Raw genomic sequence first — 21,456 nt, 5'->3', positions numbered from 1 at the left:
CTCCTGGAGTAGTCTGCCTGCTTTTGCTTTCCAGAACCCTCTCCTGCAGTGTGGTGCTGAGGGCTCATCCCGGTATTGCTCCGGCCCTACGACCCTCTCCACGCAGAGCAGGTGACAACAGCAGGCGCCTTACGGGAGCCTCAAGACATACGCAGGCCATTACACAGACAGCTGCAATTATTAACACTATCTATCCGGGTACTTCTCTTAGGGCTTTCAAAGGCTGCAGTCGCCTATTAAGCATGACGGGCTCCTGCAGGCGCAGCTCCGTGCCCGCGCCTTATTCCGCAACGCCGAACTCGGGATCTCCCGGCGACGGCGGCAGAGCGGGGCCAGGGGCAGGGACAGGAACAGTGACAGGGGCAGGGCCGGGCCAGGGCCGGCCCCCTCCCGCCGCCTTCCCCGCTTCCTCCCGGCCCCGCCTGTTGATGTTTCACTTGGTTTTAATTCCCGGGTCGCAAGATGGAGGCGGCGCTGGGACGTCGGGAGCTGGTGCTGCTGCCGCTGTCGCTGCTGCTGCCGCCTCTGGCCGCCGCGCTGCTGGGCCCGGCCGCTCCGCTGGGACAGGTATCGCCGGGGCCAGCCCACCCCCTGCCTGCCACTGCCACTTTCCCTGCCCCTCTCCTTGCCCCTGCCACTGTCCCCGTTCCTGTCCCTCTCCCTGTTCTTGCCCCTGCCCCGCTCCCTCACGGGGGTGAGCCGGACCCTGCCGCGGGGCGACAAGGATTCCCCTCTCCCTTTGCTGGTTCGTCTGTATAGGATTGGATGTGCCGTGTCTGGCAGGTCTGAGGGGGGGGGAGATGGTTACTTTTATGCAATGTCGATGTGTTTCTATTGTATTTTCAGGCTTGTCCGCCTACCTCTCGATAGTTCAGTGCCGTAGAAGTACGCACTGCATTAGGTCCACATTTGCGCCTAGCCTATTCTTGAATCGAACCAAGGAAAGGGTTCTGATGTACTGGTGTGTATCTATAAATACACAAGGCATCGTGTTGTCTGTTTTTCTATTCCAATATCTATGCTGTATCTTGATGAAATCTTTTTAAAAGAGTGGGAGGAATGTTTTGGGTACTACGTAGGAGGTCTTTCCAGTGGGAATGAAAAGGTTTGCCACAGAAGCAGGTGATCTTTGACCTCTGGAATTACAGAAGAGCTGGGTACTTCTGCCAGCACTTGAATCATGACCAGATACATCCTCTAAAATGGTTATAATTGTGAACCCAAAGTGTAAGATCACAGAGGGAAGAGTTGTGAGGGGTTTGTAGTCAAGTTGTCTACTGTTACCCGAGCAAATTTATTATGTCCTTTTTCTCTCCAGAGTTATTTAGTAATGTAATTTAAGTAAAACATTTCCAAGAAAGCCTGATGGAGGTCCTGGACTGGTACATCCTGTGTTACAAAGCAGGATTCATTCCTGGCCTTACTTCCTGGTTTCTGCTTCTCTGTATGAGCTTTTGAAGAGAGAGCTCCTCAGCTCTGATTTCAAAACAGAGATCTAGATATTCATACACCTATAAAGGTGTATGAATGCTTGAAGTCAGGTGTGCTAAAGAGAGCAGAGGGAGCTCAACTGTGGCTACTTTGCTTATCCCTCTGGGAAAGGGACTGCTGGCTTGAATTTGCTGTAAGGCAGATGAAGTGACAGTGTAATATAGACTTACGCTCTTGCTCACCTTCTACCCAGAAACACTCACACTTCCACACTGAAACTTCAACTTGATGGCATTAAAGTTATTTATCACTATGGTTTTATAGGACACAGAGGCACATTTGTGTCTGCTGTCTTTGGATGTGAAGGCTTGAGCCGGGCACAGGGGTGCTGGGGCAGTCTCATGTAAGGCATCTTGGGGTCAGAGATGGAACAGGTGTGTTTTAGAGTGATAATATTATGGGCTTGACTTAGGAACTGGGCTGCTATGTCTTATGGGCACAGATGTGCTGTTTGTGGGGTTGATTTTGTCCATTTGTGCTGTACTGCTCAGGTGGTCTTGTCAGTTCATGTTTTGCTAGTTTGGAAGTGTCTGCACTCTTTTAGCTTTATACAGGCCTGGTGGCCTAAGTATATGCAGAAAATTTCTTTTAAGAGTCAAAAAGGGGACAAACAAATTTTTACTTTAGTGGTTTTTTTCTTTTTAAATCTTAAACTTAGCAAACTAAAACCTTGTGTTTTCTCCTGCACTATTTAGTTTTGTACATACAGGATTGGTTTTGATGCAAAAGGAACAATGTGTCTTGAGAAAGTTTTGAGTAGAAGAATCAATGTTTTTTGACACTGAGCTGTTTTTTGGTGGCCTGTTAGGAACAGAAGTGCCTCGGCAGTGGGAATAGGCAGAGTGGGAATGCCATGCTGTCAAGCTGCCTTCAGAAGCCGTGAGCTCAGTGACAGTGGATGATGGGATCAGAATAACTGTGTTGTTTCCTCAGGATGGCTCGGGACTACAGACTGGTGGGGAGCAGGCAGCATCAACATGTTCAGCTTTGTTTTGGCTGGACACCACAACTGTGCTCTATAACTCTGAGCCCACTGGCTGCACTCTACTGGCTGCTTCATGTTTTGTTAACTCTTCCATGTGGGAATTAAAGCTGGTGTTAAAGTTTACCTCCTTGCTCATGGCAACAATGTTACAGAAAAAGGACTGAGAAAAAACGTAAGACTCTGAAATAGCGTTTTGTAATGCTGAAATGCTTTGTTCAGTTCTGGAATGTGAATGCCTCAATTGTTGGGCAATACTTGTCATTTCTTAAAAAAGCTGTTTTGAAATCTGGACCTTTTTTTTTTAAACATTAGCATGTCTGGTTAGATTTTTATTTCTCCTCATAAAATTTGGATATGCAAAACTGGACTAAAAATTGATTGATTTTAGACAGAATTGAGGGTTTGTTGTTGTTGTTGTTTTGTTGGTTTTTTTTCTTTAAAAAAAATACAGGGACTGATGCAATAAGGGAACTGACCTTCACATTAAAGTAATGTTTCTGGTGCAAGGTCAGGAATAAGGTTTTGTGCTTTAGAGTATTTTTTTAATGTGCTGATAGGAACTAGCTAAAAGCAACGCTGACGCTATGTTATTTGCTTACTCTGTTTACCTCTCGATAATTTAGGCTAGCAGAGTTCTTTCTAAATAACATACTTGCCTACCAGACTTTTTTTTTTCTTTTTAGTTCAGTTCAGTTGCCTGGAAAAAAAAATGTTTTCATATTATTTGTTGCCTGCAAGAAACCTCTGTGTGGATGGGTCATTTTACAACAGCAGGAAATAATCTTCACTACATCAACCATTTGATGCAGTGAGTACAATGTATTTTAATCAAAGAAGAAACTTGTTAATAGCAACATGCTGAAATGTTTCTTCCATCACTTTATTCCAGTTTCTCTATTAACAGCCCAGCACATGTGGATTTTAGGCCTAAAAGAGCTGACATCATCTTCCTGCGTATATTTGATTAAGTTAAAGCACTATGATATCAGCAACCATGTCTCTGTGATGGGAGACTGAGTATTCACCTTTAAAACTCATGATAAAATATCATAGTAGTTGGGAGTTGGTTTAATAGGGAGGATACAAAGGCAGTTCATTCTAGTAACATACATAGGGCAAAGGGAAGGATAAGCCACATTATAGTAAGAATCATTGTAAAACAAGGAAGGAATGAAAGTAAGTGTGCTTGTTCAGAAAAGCAAAGTAAAGCAAAAGCATCATGTTAGATTATTATATTAACAAAGAGTTCAGCTTTAGCTAGTTAAGTAAATACTGGATGTAGTTTTCTTACCCTAAATACTGTCATGAAGTTTAATAATGCCAAACGTTAATGGAGAAAATTTTGTATCAAAATTTTGTGAAATGTGAGGGACTAATTATTGTCCTGCAAACTTGTGAATTCTAACTTGTCATGTCAAACTTGTACCATGATTACTTCTCAATCCAGTTACGCCTGATTGCAGTTAAGATTCACCCTACAACATAGCTCTGTTTTGATTCTGACGAAAGAATTGTGTGAAGCATGGATCACAGAGCCCTCGACTGCAATATATAGTTACACTGTTTGGAGCCAGTTGTTGTCCATGTGAGTGCCAGGACTCAAGTGGAATGAGTTTGTGTGGTGGTTTTGTTTGTCTATTCAGACACTTCTTTTCCCGTAATCTCTTCTCAGATGTAAGAACAAATTACTAATTTTGTCTATTTTTTACCTCTTCGGCAACCTGCATCAGACTTTACATTTTTCAGTCGCAAACAGGATATCAGCAGTGCCTGTGTAATGCCTGTGAGGGGATTGTCTGCCTTTCAAGTCTCTGTACAGCTGGCCATCTTGCAAGGCATTGTGCCATCTGTTCCTAGGGCTGCCCACTTGGCTTCCCACAGGCCTTGTGGTGCAGAAAGAGCCTTGTTTGGAGAGCCTCAATAGAGAACAGCTGTGCTTCAAGTGGGCTGGCTGCTAGCAGCTGAATCTAGATGGGGTTCATGTGAGTGATGCAGCTGTGTAGGACTGAACAGTTACCCTGTACTGGGAGAAACTGTACAGTGCACCCCATCAGGTACTCACTGCCTGTGGAAGGAGTTTTTCTGTGATTCCTTAATCAGATAATCAGATCTGTTTGAAGTTCCTGCATGATTAGACCCATCAGCTTTGTCTTGTGTGGCATTTTTCATTAAAAAGCAATATTAGGTGAAATGTTCTCTGTGGATTTGTGTGGTGTGGTTAGTCTTTGAGAATTAATGAATATTCCCTTTTAACTTATGCCAGATGCTTTATATTCTTTACTGACATCTTTTCCCCTTCCTGTTCTTCTGCTGCTACTGCGATTATACTGCCCCAGTTAACAGTCCTGGGTTCTGTTGCAGTACACAGTGAAAGAGAACAGGATTAGAAAATGATCACTACATGCTTACCTCTGCTGATCCAAGCTCACAAAAATTCAGTGGTTCACTGTAGTATATGTCATCACACTGTTAGTGCTGCTGCCTAGCTGTCCTAGAACAGAATGACTTTTATTTGTGGTAGGGGTGCTGTCCTCTTTGCAGGTTCTGTGGCTATTACCGCTGTAAATATCACTGCTGGAGCACTAAAACGGGGGTGAGAAATCATAGGAAAACTCAGGAGAGACATTTACATCCTATAAGAGCATTAAGGATGATAGGACCATTTTTAGTGCAGGTTGGAGTTTGTGTGAAGGCACTGATCAGCGCGGGAGGGGCTAAGGGGCTGTGAAATATGGAACGGGGATCAGTACTTCAATAAGCTGAAAGCACACCCTGATTCTTAGAGACCTGGATTGCTTCTTGGGGCTGTCCTTTCATTCTGGCTCTGTTAAAGCACTGCTTTTTCACATATTCCAATGAATTCAGAACCTTTTTAATTATAGGACTGTCTGAAATTTGTGCAAACTTTCATGATATTGTTAATACTGAAAAGTGTATTGTAAGTTATACAACCAAGTTTTACACTCATAGTTGAGGCTTCTCCAGGAATTGATGGTTCAATAGTATGGATTTCTGCAGAGTTCCCATGTTCTGCTCTCAGTGGCTTTGTTACTGCAGGATTGGCAAACTATGCGTTTACAAAATAAGGGATGTGGGGTTATTCACCTTTCTTAGTACTGAAGTACATAACCACAAGACAAATCTACAAAGCACTATAAAACACCTTCTTCCCCTCCACCCTCAGGTTGTGAATTTTATTATGGCAATATAAAAAAAAAAATTCCTCTGTTGAAATTAATGGATGTTCTGTAAGTCTGTGAGTCTTCAGCCCTAGGATTGGAAAGATGGGGATTTGAGTTATCACTGGAGCACTTTCTAAGCAAGTGTGGCTTGTCAGACCAGGCATTTCATCCTGAAAGCCTGGGACAAGAGCTCTTGGCCTGCCACATCTGTTTCCCTCCTGTTAGGAGGCATAAACAACATACGGCTCTTGAGCACTTATCAACATGCAGATACTGAAGGGGTACCAGTCAGGTTTCTGCTAACAGGGGCAGTGCCATGCATCACCTGTTCCCTGCTGGGGGTGAAAGTGGATCAGCTGGGATGGTGCTCTGCTCTCCTGTGAGCTGCTGCTTCCTTTCCCCCAGCACTCCTGCCCAGCTTTTCATTGCATTTGGCATGCATCTGGTGGTTTTTGCCCTCCTGTAGATTTTGGTATGGGGTGTGTAGGGTCAGGAAGATGGCCACAGCAAGACCCATTGAGTTTTGAGTGTGACCCTGCAGGAGAGACCAGTGGGAAGCCATGGGAAGACAGCAGTGTGAAACTAGCCTTCAAGGAAGGGTTAAGACTGAGCTGGTATACTGTTATTTTCCGTGGGGAAATATGAAGACTAATGAACAACCTGTTCATAAATTGCAAAAGAAGAACATATGACAACTGAGTAGAATGGATGTACAGCACATGGAAAGATATCAGTAGAATTTTTTGGATCAGGATGTGAAAAGACTAGTCACAGGAATGGCAACAGCATGAGTTCTCTGTTGTGTGTGACCAAAAAATTGCAAGGGTCATGATACAGCTGCTGTAGGGGAATATTAATCATTGCTCTGAGTTATTGAGGAGCTTTATGAACCTGTACCATTAAGGAGATGCATCACCATCACCTGAGATGATGGTGAGGACAGACATCTCCCAAGGAGATGCTGCAAGGATAGAGGCATCACGCAGCAGAGGCAGTCCAACAGTCTGTGTCCATCAGAACAAGGAGCCTGGCTCATTCCTCCCAGCTGTGTTCTTGGACCTCTTGTGCTTGTCTGGCTCTTCCTTGCTTGTTCAACTGACAGAAAAATAGTCTGGCAAAAAAGGGAAAGTTTTTGTGCCATTAATGAGCTAAATTACCTCGCTGACTTGGCATGGATGAGAGGGAAGGATGATGTCCATGAGAGATCTGCACTCTCAGTAGCAGAGGTAGCAAGTGGTTAAACTGGCTTACTTGTCTGCACCTTACCATCTGATTTTTAAACCTGTGACAGCACAGAAGAGATCAACTGAAATATTTCATTTCTTAAACATTTAACATGCTCTTCAAGTGCAAGTTCTAAGTTTGTTCTGGAATTCATGACAGTGCTTGTGGATACTGTGTCAACAGAACTGACACAGTTAATTGAAGGAAATTAATCATTGTATGTATAGCTCACTCTGTACATTTAACAGTCAATTGTTGAGCATACCGAGCTTCCTTCATGCCCTTCACTTTCAAGTAAAGCATTTGATTTAAAGAAAAAAGGTAGGAGGGGATTTTCCTATTTTTCATCAGTCCTTTCCTTTTTCTTGTAAACTGAGTCCCTTTGTAGATGTTGAAAAAAGATTGCAAAATACTTTCTGTGTAAAAAAAACTTGAAACGTAAGTTGTGGCTTAAAAAATGAAGGACTCTTAAGACTTCCTGGAAAATCCATCTTTTGTGCCCTTTGAATTCCCAGAAAACAGAAAAACCTAGGAAGTAATGATACAAAGTTTTGGTAATCTGGTAAACAGTTTGAGAGTATAAAAGACTTAAGAGTTCTGAATGCTAAGAGCTAAAAGATCTAAAAGTTTGGTGGATTTTTATTTTGTTATTAATACACACAATTCTTAAAATATGAGAAGAAAATAAGTGGTTTGAGGAAATTACAGGAAGACAGAATACATCCTATGTTTATACAGTTAATCCAGTTTGTATTTTGAGTTACAGACTTCAGTTGTCTGACTAACTTGGTAATTTTCATTTACTGTGAATATCTAGGATTTAAGTTTTGAGGAAAAGTCAATATAAAAACCTGTTTCATAGAAGGGGCATTGAGGAAGAGATTTCTCTTTGGTCTCGGTGGCCTTCCTACTGATATGGCAAATGGGAAATACAAAAAATTATTTCCAAGTCACTTCCAACCCAAAGACTATCTGTGTTAGGTTTTAAACCGTTCTTCTCATGATGCCAGATTGCAGCTGAATTAAACTTGGATGTTGTTTTTCAGTTTTTGACAGTTCTGGCTACTCGAGTATGCTCATTAACACCCATTGTTTCAATGCTTTTTTGACATTATAGTCACACTTCAGCAGCTTTCTGTTCATGAATGGGGCTGTATTATGCTAAGTACTGTATGTTTCACATATTTTCTGGCTAAAAATTTAGTGTTGTGTAAAAATGCTAAATGAAAAGTCTTTTTGTGTATTTACATTTTTATTTATTTTAAATTCTGAGCATGTTCAACTTTTTATTGAGACATGATTCACTTTTTAACTGTTGGTTGTGAAACCATGACCCAGCTACAGAGCTAAAGAAGAATGTGAAGGTATGGAGACATTTTCCAGAGAATCATTTAGGTTGGAAAAGACCTCTAAGATCAAGTCCAGCCTTTGACTGACCACCACCCAGTCAACTGGACCATAGCACAAAGTGCCACGTCCAGGTGTTAATGAAATGAAGTTGTAATGATTTAACGCTCCCCATAAGGAAAATATGGAGCTTAACATTGTTTTTGAAGAGGTGTCTGAGGAAAGCAGTGTGGCAATCCTTACTTTTGGCTATGTGCAAGCGAGATTTGATTTTTGTATGTAGTATTTTTCAGGAGCAGACCTGGGAGATTTAAGGTCCCATTTGCAAAGCAGTCCCTGAAATTACAAGGGAGAAATTAGAGGACAGAATGAGTGATTCAATAAATTACAGCCATTAGGGTTTGAAAGAAAGAAACAAATCCCAATTATCTGCAAGTTTGAGGTGTCCCTTGTGGTATAATTTGGGAATCATAACCAAAGAAACAGGATTACTGCTGACAAAACTGAACGTTCTTTACTATAGACTAACATGTATTAAACTTCACTTTGAAGACTAACTGGAGTGCTTAAAAAAACATTTACAGAGAATCTGATTTTTACCTTTTATGGTCTATTATTTTTCAGCTAATATGAGAGACTTCCATTATATCCTTGTGAAACAAGTGATGATGATGATGATGATTATTTTATCTTTATTACAAAAAACCAGAAACCATACGTAGGGGGATGCAGATGTCATTCTTTCTCATCAATACTCTTTATTAAAAAGAGGGGTGAAAAAACCAGACTAATCCTTACATGAAACAAGAAAGCATATTCCTTTTTCCTCTGTCTGCTGGATAGAAAGCCTGGGAATGCGCCAGGACAGCGCACGAAAGTTGCCTGCAGTGGCTTATGGGTTTTCTCAAACTCAGATCTCTTCTCACTGTTTTTTTCCAGGAAGCAATCAGAGTTGGTGTTACGATGCTGAACACCAGTGGAGAATTTCACAAAGGACAGGTTTGTCCGGTTTTTCTATTTATTCAGTGAATTAATATGTAGCAAAACAAAGTCTGCAGCAGCTGCAGATATATCCTTTATTCTGACGTCAGTCAGTATGAAGTGTGTTCCTCTGAGAGTAGAGTTGCAGCACAGGAGCAGGAAACATACACTCATTCTGGCTGTCTTTCTTTCAGGTTCTGTTTAATATCACCTATGTTAATGGACAGGTATATCTAAATGACTTCCCCATGAAAAGTGGGGTTGCCCACATAACATGTCAAACAGTAATATGTGAGTATTCTCTTTTCCTTGTTTTTAAAAATTTTCTCCTACCCCCAGGGTATTTGGCTTCCCTGTTGTCTATTAACCAAAGCTTACAATGTGTTCTGTATGGCTATGTGTTCTGTATTTTGCAAACCTGAGCATTGTAGAAGCAAAACATTTCCCCGGGTAGTACAATTTTTGTGTTGAAATGGATCAGAAAAATCTTACTGCCTTCATCTCAAGTCACATTAACAGGCTTGTGTGTAAATGGTCTAATCTAAAATCCAGACTTTGCCCATCTTTTCAAAAGAATGTTTTGCACTACAGGCTAGACAATGTAAACAGAAGGATGCAACTCCACCCTGCTAATGGCTGTGTCCCTAGGTTGGTTGGCACATATCCAGAAGGAGATTCAGTAACAAAAGTATGAATTGTTGTTAGGAAGATCTTTTAATGATCTCACTTCTGTGTCTATTAGACAAACAAGTTTCTGCTGGATAGGGTATTACAGCACAAATACTGCACTTTTGCTAGGGTCCTGCAGTGGTTAATGACTTCAAATTGTCTTGAAACTGCTATTTTTCTTCTGATTCAATGCCACATTTTTTGTGAAAAAACAGAAAGTACTGTGATTTTTTTGGAGATCCACAGAGCATAGTGTATAATTAATTAAACAAAGACCATTATGCTTATTTGATTTAAGCTTCTGTTTTATTGAGAACAATCTGCTGCTGCATCAGGTTCAGTCAATCTCTAGGTTGATTTCTGAGGTCATCCTCATCAGGCACTTACAGAATACTAACACTTTTTCAAATTGCTTCTCTGAGTCATAACCTTCTTGCTTGAACCCTTCTTTCCCAAGCATCATCAATTATTAATTTGACTTCTTTTCTGGAGAGGGAGAGCAGTAATCAATTTCTCTTTTTCTGATAAAAAAAACATGGCAAAATGTCATTTACTTGCAAAATAACTCAGTCCAGAAAAATAGATATGATTTTATTGACTAATTCTGAGAGGTCCTGAACACTCTTCTGTAGTTCATATTAATTTCCCAAATCATAGTTTTATAGCTTTCACTGACTAGTTTTGAATCTGAAACAGTGAGGAAAATACTGACTTGACCTGAGAGCTAGAAACCTGGAACTGTCTCTCTTGTTTGGGTCTGAGTCCCCAGCACAGCACCTCCCTCTGTTACCTGTAATGTAATGTTTATACTGTTTACTTACTAAATTTTTGACAACAGATTCAGGAAGTATTGTAAAATGCTAAAGAAATATCAAGATATTTTCTGATAGAGGGGGGAAATACTCCTGAATGTATATAAAAACAAAACTTGACCTTAATAATCATGCTTTGGAATATTAGAGACCACATACTCTGACATAATTGTCAGATCATTCTTGGCACCTACATCCCAACTTGAAGTATCCCCAGATGTCAGTTTTGGAAGTGTATCTGTCACTCCTGTGCATGTAGTGGTGGTTAAGCAGCCTGACATATGGTAAAAGCTGGGAGCACAGGGAGCTTCTGCTGCTTGGCATCTTAAGGGCTTTGGGCCTTTAATGCATGCTTGCTGCTCTAAATCAGAAAACATTCAGCAACCAGGTTAGTGCCCTGGCTCACACCTGTAGGGAACTTTCTCTCCTTCTGCCACTAATTTTGGCAATAGAAGATATTACTAAATTATGCCAAAAAGTATTCCATATTTTAAATAAAATAGCTTTATGAGGACAGGGATCACAGCATAAAAGTAATGGACACAGTGAGTAGTTACTGTGTGACTGAGAGACCCAAGTCGAGCCTAACCCCACGTTACCTGACAGACTCAGCACTGCAAGTGACACACACACAGAGCACCAAAGGCGTAGCAGCAGGGATGGCTTGGTCTCAGTTCACGTCCCTTGCTGCCTGAATGCTGAAGAGACCCTTCACCTCCACTCTTGTGCTTCTGCAGGACTTCAGTTCTAGCATGCCTTCACCTGAAGCAGAGGTGTGGTAATTGGCAGAAGGATACTAAGACTATGCAGAAACAGCCAGGGTAGAAAGGCAGTTCTGTGTGTACTTGTAGAATATTAGGTTGTTGAAATAGCTGAAAGCTTTTGGGTAGGAAGAGAGGTTGAGGTGTCACCAATCACATATGAAAACAGAGAGGGGGACAGAAAAATATGTAGGAGGGAACTGGCACTCATCTTGAGTAGTAGATGCAGTGTGCCTGGAAAAGAGCATATTTGCTTCTGTATTCAGAGGAAGGGGAATGTTGTGCAAACCTAGATGTTTACACAGGTGGCTGGCTAGGCTGTGGCATTACTCTTACGCACTTCTTTGGACAACTAAAATCCAAATGCAGCAATAACCAAGCCAAAGAGCTCTGCTTAGAGCACTTAGATGCAAACCTCAGAGGCAGAGATGCAGATGCGACATTGTTTGCAGGCTGCCTGAGTCAGGGGATTGTACAGCTCTGCTGTGTTATGAGACCTGCTCTGAGTTTGATTTGGTGAAAAAATCCTGGCATCTGTTTTACTTGTTGCCCAGATTAGTACTGGTTGTAAAAGCAGTTACTGGAAGTGTTAAGGACATCAGCATAGCACAGACTTGGCTACTGCTGTTCTGGCATCTCTGGTTTTGATGCTAGTGGTCCCCTGACTTCTCCATTCAGGTGCTACATGTGCAATGGCATCTGTGTCAGAGTTGCACCTGTTTTCTCTATGGCTGGGTGCTGCTTTCTGGTTGAGGTGGTTTCTCTTTGCAAATTGTGACATTGTGTGTTAACAGTGGAGAACGGAAGCTTGGATAACTTACCGGATCAGCAGCGCCTGGGAACCGTCAGTGTTCGCATCATGGTTCACGAGTGGCCTTTGGCATCCACTTCTGATTTGCACCAGATTGTCATTCAGGAAGAAGTGACAGAAATTGATGGAAAACAGGTAAAAAAAAGCCCTGCTGCAACATTCTGCTTGTTTTTAATTTAGGAGAGGCAAGTAGTTCCCAAGAATTAAAATGTTTACATGTATCTAGCTGGTGATTAGAGCACAAAGTATATAATTAATGTTAACTAACACAGTACTGAGGGAGATAACAGCAAAGCTGGCAGTATATTAGTGGGGCTGTTTCATGAGGAAACTTCAAGTTTTAACGCTTCTATTCATATTTTCATAATTATCATTAACTGTATCACACGCTCTTTGAATACGTGAACTTGTGCAAGCAAAGCCAGACTCACAAGCGAGAGCTGATTTATAAAATAATGTACAAAACAAACAAAAGGGGCATGGGCTCATTCTGAGTCCTGAGGTTTTCCCCATTGTTTATTCCAAGCTAACAAAAGGTTTCAAGCATGTAGCATGGGCAACAGCTTGCAGCAGGAAACTCTTACGGCAGGTGGGCTTATTGTGAAAGCCCACTACACCTAAGAGCTAAGCCTTAGAAGATTTTGCATAGAAAATAATTTGAGTCTTGATAATGAACATGGACTTTGAGATGAACAAACACCTCAACCCCCTCAATTCTAACTGTATTTGCACAAATACCAGTGAATGTGAGGCATTGCAATTCTAGCTGAGATTGAAATGTGCAGAACTAAGTTCTCAAAATCACCTGGATGGTGTAGTTGATTAACTAACTAAAGAGGCTCTGTAGAGAAGATCCAGATGCTGAAGCCAGCAGCAGTGTCATATTTCTGTTTCTGCACGTCTGCATCTTACATGTGCACAGGCTTTTTTGAAGCTGGCTTATGTTCTGCTGCCTTTTTCTTTTTTTAAAGGATTATGATGATAATACCATTGATCCTTGATTAATTGCATGGTCAGCATGTAGTATTTTTTACAGGGATCTGTATCATGTCAGAATCTTACTCTGTTAATGAAAAGCCCCACTGAGAGGTCTGTAGCTTTTCCAATGATGTTTTTATCCCACTGGTAATAGCCCAAAATACCGTGGTTTGATTCAGTTATTACACAACAGTGGCATTGTATTTCAGGCCTCAAACTAGACATCACAATGCATTTCAGATTTTCATAGGGACCTAGTAAGAACAACCAGAAGGCTAATACTGTTTCCTTGATTGTTCCTTTAAGTCAAAAGCAGTCTCACATAAGCACAGTAGAGGAGCAGAATCACCTCCCTCACCCTGCTGGCCACACTGCTTTTGATGCAGCCCCAGGACACAGCTTGCTTTCTGGAATGTGAGTGCACATTGCCAGGTCATGTTGAGCTTTTCATCCACCAGCACTCCCAGGTCCTTCTCTCTAAGGCTGCTCTTTTTCCATTCTCTGCCCAGCCTGTACTTGTGCTTGGAATTGCCCCAACCCAGGTACAGCACCTTGCACTTGGCCTTGTTGAACTTCATGAGGGGTCCACCTCTCCAGCTTCTGTAGCTGCTTCTGGATGGCATCTCCTCCCTTCAGCAGGTTGACCACAACATGTCATCAACAAACTTGCTGAGGGTGCACTCAATCCTACTGTCCATGGTGCCAGCAAAGTTGTTGAATAGCACCAGTGCAAATACCCATCCCTGGGCACACCACTTGTCACTGATCTCCATTTGGATATTGAGCCATTGACTGCAACTCTCTAGAGTGCAACCATCCAGCCAATGCCTTATGCACTGCCGGGTCCATCTCTTCAGTGCATGCCTCTTGTTTGGAGACAAGGATGTCAAGCAGGACACTGTCAAATGTTGTGACACTTGGCTTTCAGCTTTTGAAAAAAAGCAATGCTCCTGCAAAAGCAGAAGTGTCAGTCTTGCCTCAGCAACACTTTCAATGTTTGTAAATGCTTTCATTACATTTTCCATGCCCTAAAATGCCTCCCTGCGAGAGGACAGTGATGTACTATGTAAGACTTGGTTAAAAGCCCATGGATTGACTACCACATGCTTTTGCAGGGAGAGGGACCTTGTCTGTTCAGCATATTTTCTGATGTGGTATGGTCTGCAGAAGTGTGGTATGTAAAAACAAAGAGTACTAATTCATGTTATAACAGCCCTATGTCTACATCTTAGTGGCTTGGAGTTTTCTGGAATGTACTGGTGTCCTCTGCCAGCCTGCTTCAGTCTTGCTTTAAACTCAGTAATTTCATGTTTGCATCTCTTGTAGGTTCAGCAGGAAGAAGTAACAGAAATAGATATTTTAGTAAAGGACCTGAGAGTACTTAGGCATTCCAACTACACCGTCCCTTTGAAAGAGAGCATGCTGTATTCCATGCCAAGGGACAACGACGTGTTATTTACACTGCCCAACCTCTCAGGAAAAGGTATCTCTCGGCTGTTAAGTAGTATTTTCATCCATATTTTACAGGGTAAAAGAGCATAATTGTTTTATGTAGTGAAACAGTTTCTTCATTAACAGGGAAGAGTTTTATTTTATATGGCTTGGTATTTATTTTTTTTAAACACCTAAATTCAGCTCTTGTTATTAGGTATTTTGTTTGTTTTCAAATCTGTTCTCCTTTGAAGTACTTGATACTTGACAATCTGCAGTCCAGACATCTGACAGGAATAAATTTCTCTCTCAGATCTATGATGGAAGTTTCCCTAAAGCTCCCCTTATTTCCTGAGAATGAAAGGGAAAACTGTAGAGGAAATACCTGTCTGGGTTAATTCCAAACTACAGAACAGTTCTCTGTAATTAAACTTGAATAACTTAAAAGCAAGAGAAGTTATTTGGTGCCTTAATTTTGTTTCAGTTTTGTTTAATCAAAATCTCTCAAGGATTTAATTGGAGTAGAATACTTTGATCTAGTCTATCACCTTTTAATCTGATGACAGCTGAAATTTACAGCTAAGGGCATAGCTAAAGGCTGCACTGTAACGCTGTTTCTGCTTCTTATCAAGTTCACTACTCAAGTCAAAAGAAAGAGAAGCCTTCTGTGTTCTTGCTGTAATTGTCTGAGGAATGTACAGTAGAGAAATGCAGCATGTCTCTATTTTCCTGCAGAGTGAGTCAAATAAAAAGCAAGCTCCCCACTAAATCTAGTTTTCTTCTTCAGATATTCAAGATCCATTGCAAACTACCAGTCAGTACCTCATCCAGCAAGTAGAAACTACAGTGGATGAAGAGACATTACCTGGCAAGTTACCAGAGACCCCTCTTAGGATAGAACCTCCATCTTCTTACAAGGTGCTTTTGTTGTTTTTTTTGTTTGGTTTAATTACCAGTATAATTATTAGTATATAAATACAGTTATTTAAAGACAGACAACCACTAAGACCAAACAATAAACAAACAAACCCCAAATAAACCAAAAAATGCCCCCACCTAAATTACCCTTCACCAGTGACAAGTCCAGTAGGAATCCAATGGGCTTCTGAATCCTGCAATGTTCTGACCACACAGATACTTCATGATAGTCAGTTGTGATATTTACATTATATAGAGCTAAGAATTTATGACAATTTCAAATATTGCTTAGCTTTAAATTACACCATTTTCTTCTGACTCTGCTCAAGTGCTTACCCCTCTGAGAAAGAGACCACTGGTCTTACCTGCTGTAGGAAACACAGTAAGAGCTGGAGAAATTTCAGTTCCATCTTAGGCAAGGATGGGTTTCATGGCCTCCTCTGTGGCCAAAACACTCACCATTATAACCTACTGCCTGCTCTGTTCAAGTGTCCTTTATTTTCCAGAGGGGCCCTTAATGAACACAGAACTAAACCTTCACCCATTTCAAACTTTGAAGGATAAAGATAGTTGAGCCACCAGTCAATTCCATCGTGCTTTTATGTATGTTTAAGCATGTATGAGTTTAATTTAAAATTATCACCATGTAATGTGATTTATCAGTAGCTAAATAAAACCCCCAAAAACCCAGCATTTAATTTGTTTTGCAATCTGTTTTTTTACCTGTTTTGTAGGTGATGTGCCAGTGGGTGGAAGACTTGAGAAAAGGGTTGTGCAGATTCTGGTTTCAATCTTTACCTATCTTGTTTAGTTTCATGGAAGTTGTTGTTGTTGGAATTGTTGGAGCAGCTCTTATTATCAAAGTCTTAAAGGTGATTCTCCCTTCCTGTGAAAATAAGTAAGTAATTTTTGTAATTGTTTTTTTTTTTTTTTTTGCTGTGATGAAGGCAAAACGGTGACTTAAAAAAATCTTTGAAGAAGCAGCCCCACTCTGTAGGAAAATGGTAGCAACAATTCAATGAGAAAGCTAGTGGTAACTTTCCATTCCAAGTGCACTTCTGACACATAGGCATTTCAGAGAAACATGGGAAAGTATTTCGATGGAAATATCTTTAGCTGAGCTGTCACACTGCCAAATTTTTATCAAGTCTTCTAGGGGCTACAGTGTGAGACACTATTAACATAGTTCCAAGAGAGGAGGGTAGAAACTAGAGCTAAACAATTCCAACATCTCTAAATCTTACACTCCTATGGTGTTGGAGTTTTACAGTAGCTCTGAAAGGCCTCAAATTTGGCTTTCCAAATTTGCATGGGAATTCTCCAAGGGAATTCTACCTCTGTAGGCAGCTTCCAAGCCACAGTAACTGGTGCTGGCAAGAGGCCACAAATAAAGCTGATTGCCTGCAATGGCTTATTCCACATGGTATGTTACCAGCAACACCAAGATTTTTTGGGAAAGCAAGGTCTCAGAACAAGGGGTGGAAAGATGAATTAGTAACTGCAGGTAATAAATCAGTGTAGATTTAGTGCTGGAATGAGCAAACACGTGCACTTCAAAGCAACCTTAGTCAGCTCTGGAAGAGCTGATCAGCTGTGCCTCTGAATGGCCCTGCATGCAGTTAATTCATGTGTCCACTCAGGAGTACGAGTGGCCTTGGTCCTTCAGACAGACCAGAAAAATGGAGGGTTGAAAGATCAGGAAGGTTGGAAACTGCAGTGATAAAAGGGGCAGTGCTTCCCCTGACATTTCACACAGCATGCTGTCAGATGGGAGGGCTTCCCTGGTTCGGGCAGAAAGAGTGGAGAAACACTTTGTACTTCCCCCAGCAGTAAGTAGCTTAACACTGCCACATGTAAAACTGAACTAAGTAGAACTAAGAAGAAAATTCTAATCCCAACAAACTGTTCAGCAAAGTGGCTGATGGCCTGTCCATATCAGAGGTCAGTATAGAGTAGAGGAACCAGCTTGCAGCAATTTCTCTTCCAGTTGGAGAACATGGGGCTTATTCATGCCTTGTTAAATAAATTGAACCATCCCCTCCACTTTAAAAAAACAAACCAACCCAAAAAGCCCCCAAAAAACAACCCCTAAAGCACACAGTTATTTTCTTCCTACCTGTGTAAAGTGGTCCTCTAAAAAATGGCAAAGGTTTAACTCATGATTGTAAACTAGTAAGAATGAGCAGAACATCTCATCTGGTGAATGACACAGTTGCAGATATGAGTCTTGGAGAATCAGCTGTAGGTCCTGACAGCAGACAGTTGTAGGCTACTATGAAACTGAGCAGATAGAGCCTACACTGCTGACATTTCAGACATAGAAACTGTGCAAAGGGAGCCCCCAGAAACTGCAGCCAGTATATTTTGGAAGCATTTTTCACTGCAGCTTCATGTAAGAGATATTATGAGGTTACTACTTAGTTGATGCATTGATTTAAACTAAGTTTGGGGAGTTTAAGTCTAATTTTTAGAACACAGAATTGTTTTGTGTATTGTTTTCTAATGCCAGGTAATTTTACCTTTCAGAGGCATCCTCTTCCTGGATCAAGTCAGCTTTGTACCTGTGACTGCCATCAGCCTGCCTTCAGAACTTTCAGACAGGAAAAATAATTTAGATGAGAAAGCATGTACTTAAAACTGTTATTTACTTTGGAGTTACTGGTTTTAAAAACACACTTTTAGTTGATCTGATATTTGGCACCTGATCTTAATACCTTGTTTGTTTCCTACTAAGAAAACTAAGTCAGTTGATTAATTGATAAAGGGCCACTCAGGCTGAGGTCCAAAGCTGACTTCCTTGTGCCTCTCCATAAACAAGCCTTTCCAGAAGCTTCAAAATAGAACAGCTGCCTTTTCAGAAGCTTCAGAATAGAGCAGCTTTCCACCCTGAGGACTACCATTGGTTTTAACTTCTGTGAAGTCACTTTTCCACACCTTGGACAGGATCCTGGCTGCCTTCATGCCCATAAACCAAGTCAGCTGTCCTGACTTAGCAAGATGATGAAATTCAGGGTGTCCTTAAGTCCACAGATAGCATTCCTCAGAAAAAGATGAGGGAATATTGCAAACATCAGCTGTGCCTGCAAACCTAAGCAAAGCTGCCCCACCTGGTTCCAGCTCTCATAGGATCGAGTGTGTCTTGCAAGGAAGATACCACTACCAAACATTTGTGTTACTCAAAAGATCTGGCATTTTATATATGCAAAACAAAAATCTAAAAGGCAGATTTATATTTCAAGCACTTTACATTTTTATGGTCCCTTCCACTCATAAAAATTGTTAGCAATTGTAACCAGCTTGCTTTTTATATCTGTGACAGCAGTACTCTATGATAAAGTCCCAAGAGAAAAATAAAAAATTCCCTTAGTCTACAGAAATACTGGCTTACCATTGCTGAGTAGGCCCAGTCTGCTCATGCCAGTTTGTACTGCTAACATTTTTCAAATAAACATTTAAATTGTTTATTAATCTGTGTTCATGTGTGCATGTATAGTTAGGTAAAACAGCACTTTGCCAAACATTCCAGACGCAGGGCACTGTTTCTTTCTTAGCTTTTCATTGTTCTTACTTACAAAAATTGTTTGTCAATAGGATGAATAGAAAAATAATCTCAGAACTGTAACTACCTGGCACTAGACTGAGCACAGTTATCATCTGAGTGATCAGAATTACCCATGTTCAGCTGGAGGTGTTATAGTGAGGGAGAAAAGCTGGGATTCCCCCCTCCTCCTGTCCTAAGGAAACATTATCATGAGTTTAATGAGATCCAAGTCACTCAGATGCTGGTCCTTACAGCAGGTCTGTGACAGGAGCAGCTCTCATTGTCTCATTGAACTGACAGCACTGCAGTGATAAAAGGAACATTTCTAACGCTGACTTGGGTGGGTTAAGAAACCAAACCAAACTTCAGCACCCAGCAGTGCAGTGTGATACATACACACCACATCAGCCCAAGGTAACGGGGACACTGCTCAAACTTCCCCTTGTTTTTCTGGTTTTTGCTCTGGTACCTTGTGAGAGGCAGAGGGGTTATCACCCATGGCTGAACAGGAAACTGCTAGGGCTAGCGCAGGAATGGTGACTACACAGAGAAGAGCCAGTCTTCAAACAGTGCAAACAAACATCTCTACATGGATATTCCCTGGCCCCTTTATTAGCATAGTTCAAGTAGAAGTGATGAACAAGGCTGAAGTTAGCTTCTTCTGGGAAAAAAAAATAGGATGGACAAGAAACACAATAGTTCTTCCTTAGTGCACAAGCACTAAGTAGGAATTACACTGCAGATGGAAACTCAGCAGCTGCTTGCATGTGCTCTTTGCATCCCTCCTTATGAAACTGGAAACCAAGCACCTGCAACAGCCACAAAGAGATTTAGCTGCTCTAAACAGCTGCAACAAATGCATGCTTACGCCTGAAAAAGTGTTGATACTGCTTCAAAACTTGGCTGATTTCTGTGAAGTTATGAAGTACCAGGAAAGAAGTACCACCATGAGGTTACTGAAATTCTAAAAACAGTGCAAATCTTGAATACAGTAACTGCCAGACAGTTTCTGCTGCTTTACAAAGCTGGAGTTAACCAAGTCTTAAAAAACTAATAGCATTTGTGTTTCTGCTTTAACATGCACATGGTTTTCCCAAATCACAAGTCTCATGCCTTTCAGAGGCGTGCTACTCTGAGCTAGCACCACTCTGAACTATTTTGTAAATCGATTTAAAAAACACCTCAGCCAAGACAGTAAGGAAAGGGCAACTGTCCTGCATGCCAGTCATGGTAGGTCTCATTTTTCCAAACAGGAACTGATAAGGATACATGTGCCCTCTAGGGGAAAGAATTGGGGTGGGGGGACTGGGAACTGAAAAAAAACCCCAACAAAACCCAGCTACCCAAAAACATCCCTGGTAGGATGGGAGCAGGTTTTTAGAAAGAGCAACATCATCTCTCAAACTATGGCTCTCACTGCAGCCCTTCTTGCCCTCAGAGCCATGTATCACCACGTTGAGTGTTCCAAACCAAAATGAACCTCTGAGCTACAAATTCAGCTTCTACCACCTTTTCCTCCCTCTACCACACATTACAGAGATGGTAATTTCGTTCATTTAGAGTGAACAGGGGTGGTTGAAAACTAAACTACTGCTTTTAAATTGAGATTTACTTTAGGAGTTCTCAAAATATATCACACTTAGTCTAAGTGGCCCCTTACTGGACTGCTGCCAAGGACCAAAGCTTGCCTACTCTCCCTTCTTACGCTGGGGACAGATTGAGTATTTTGGGTTGTTTGCAGTGAATTACGAGAAAAAAAATCTCCTCCTGCAACAACAGCTGACAGCTACACTCTCACCCTAACATACAAACAGGAAAATAAAGTAAGAACCCACATCTTCAAAATCTTGCATATTTTTATTAACTCTGACACATATGGCTATCCGAAAGTAGTAAATTTGTTTTCCATTCTGGAGATGGAAGTCTATAAATGTACATACCTGTATACTCACCTCAACTTTTCCCCTTCATTTCTGGGTTCATCATGCCAGGTCTACCCAGGGATTCAGGAACTCTACAAGATCTGTGTCATACTTGAGCCTCTCATTGTTGACGCTGCTACAAGTCCCCTTTCAGTGTGTCCAGCTGTCACTCACAACACAGTGAAGAATTTTAGGCACAATAACAAGATGCTCACCATAATGGCATGTACCACAGCTGTGTCTTTGAAATGCACTTGCCTCCTACTCAGACTGCAACTTTGCATTATCATTTGTCCTTCCCAGCTACCTTGCAGCATCTGAAGGGACATTTGAGCAGGAATTCCACAGCAAGCTTTATACAGCATGTATCTACCAGCTGGAAAAAGTCCAGACCTGTTTGATT

At 41.3% G+C, this 21,456-nt stretch overlaps 1 protein-coding gene across 1 annotated transcript; it reads left to right on the top strand.

Moving 5' to 3' along the window:
* The first annotated feature begins 428 nt into the window (after positions 1 to 428).
* Positions 429 to 19,058, top strand: GINM1 (glycosylated integral membrane protein 1). The gene is made up of 8 exons (XM_069010692.1): positions 429 to 567; positions 9,169 to 9,228; positions 9,405 to 9,501; positions 12,247 to 12,398; positions 14,568 to 14,724; positions 15,460 to 15,590; positions 16,325 to 16,488; positions 18,117 to 19,058. The coding sequence occupies exons 1-8, from the start codon at positions 463 to 465 to the stop codon at positions 18,223 to 18,225; spliced, it is 975 nt and encodes a 324-aa protein (XP_068866793.1). The 5' UTR covers positions 429 to 462; the 3' UTR covers positions 18,226 to 19,058.
* Positions 19,059 to 21,456: the final 2,398 nt, after the last annotated feature.

Source organism: Aphelocoma coerulescens, chromosome 3 (assembly GCF_041296385.1).
Source record: "Aphelocoma coerulescens isolate FSJ_1873_10779 chromosome 3, UR_Acoe_1.0, whole genome shotgun sequence".
NCBI classification, from domain to species: domain Eukaryota; kingdom Metazoa; phylum Chordata; class Aves; order Passeriformes; family Corvidae; genus Aphelocoma; species Aphelocoma coerulescens.
This window is presented reverse-complemented; position numbering and strand designations above follow the sequence as displayed.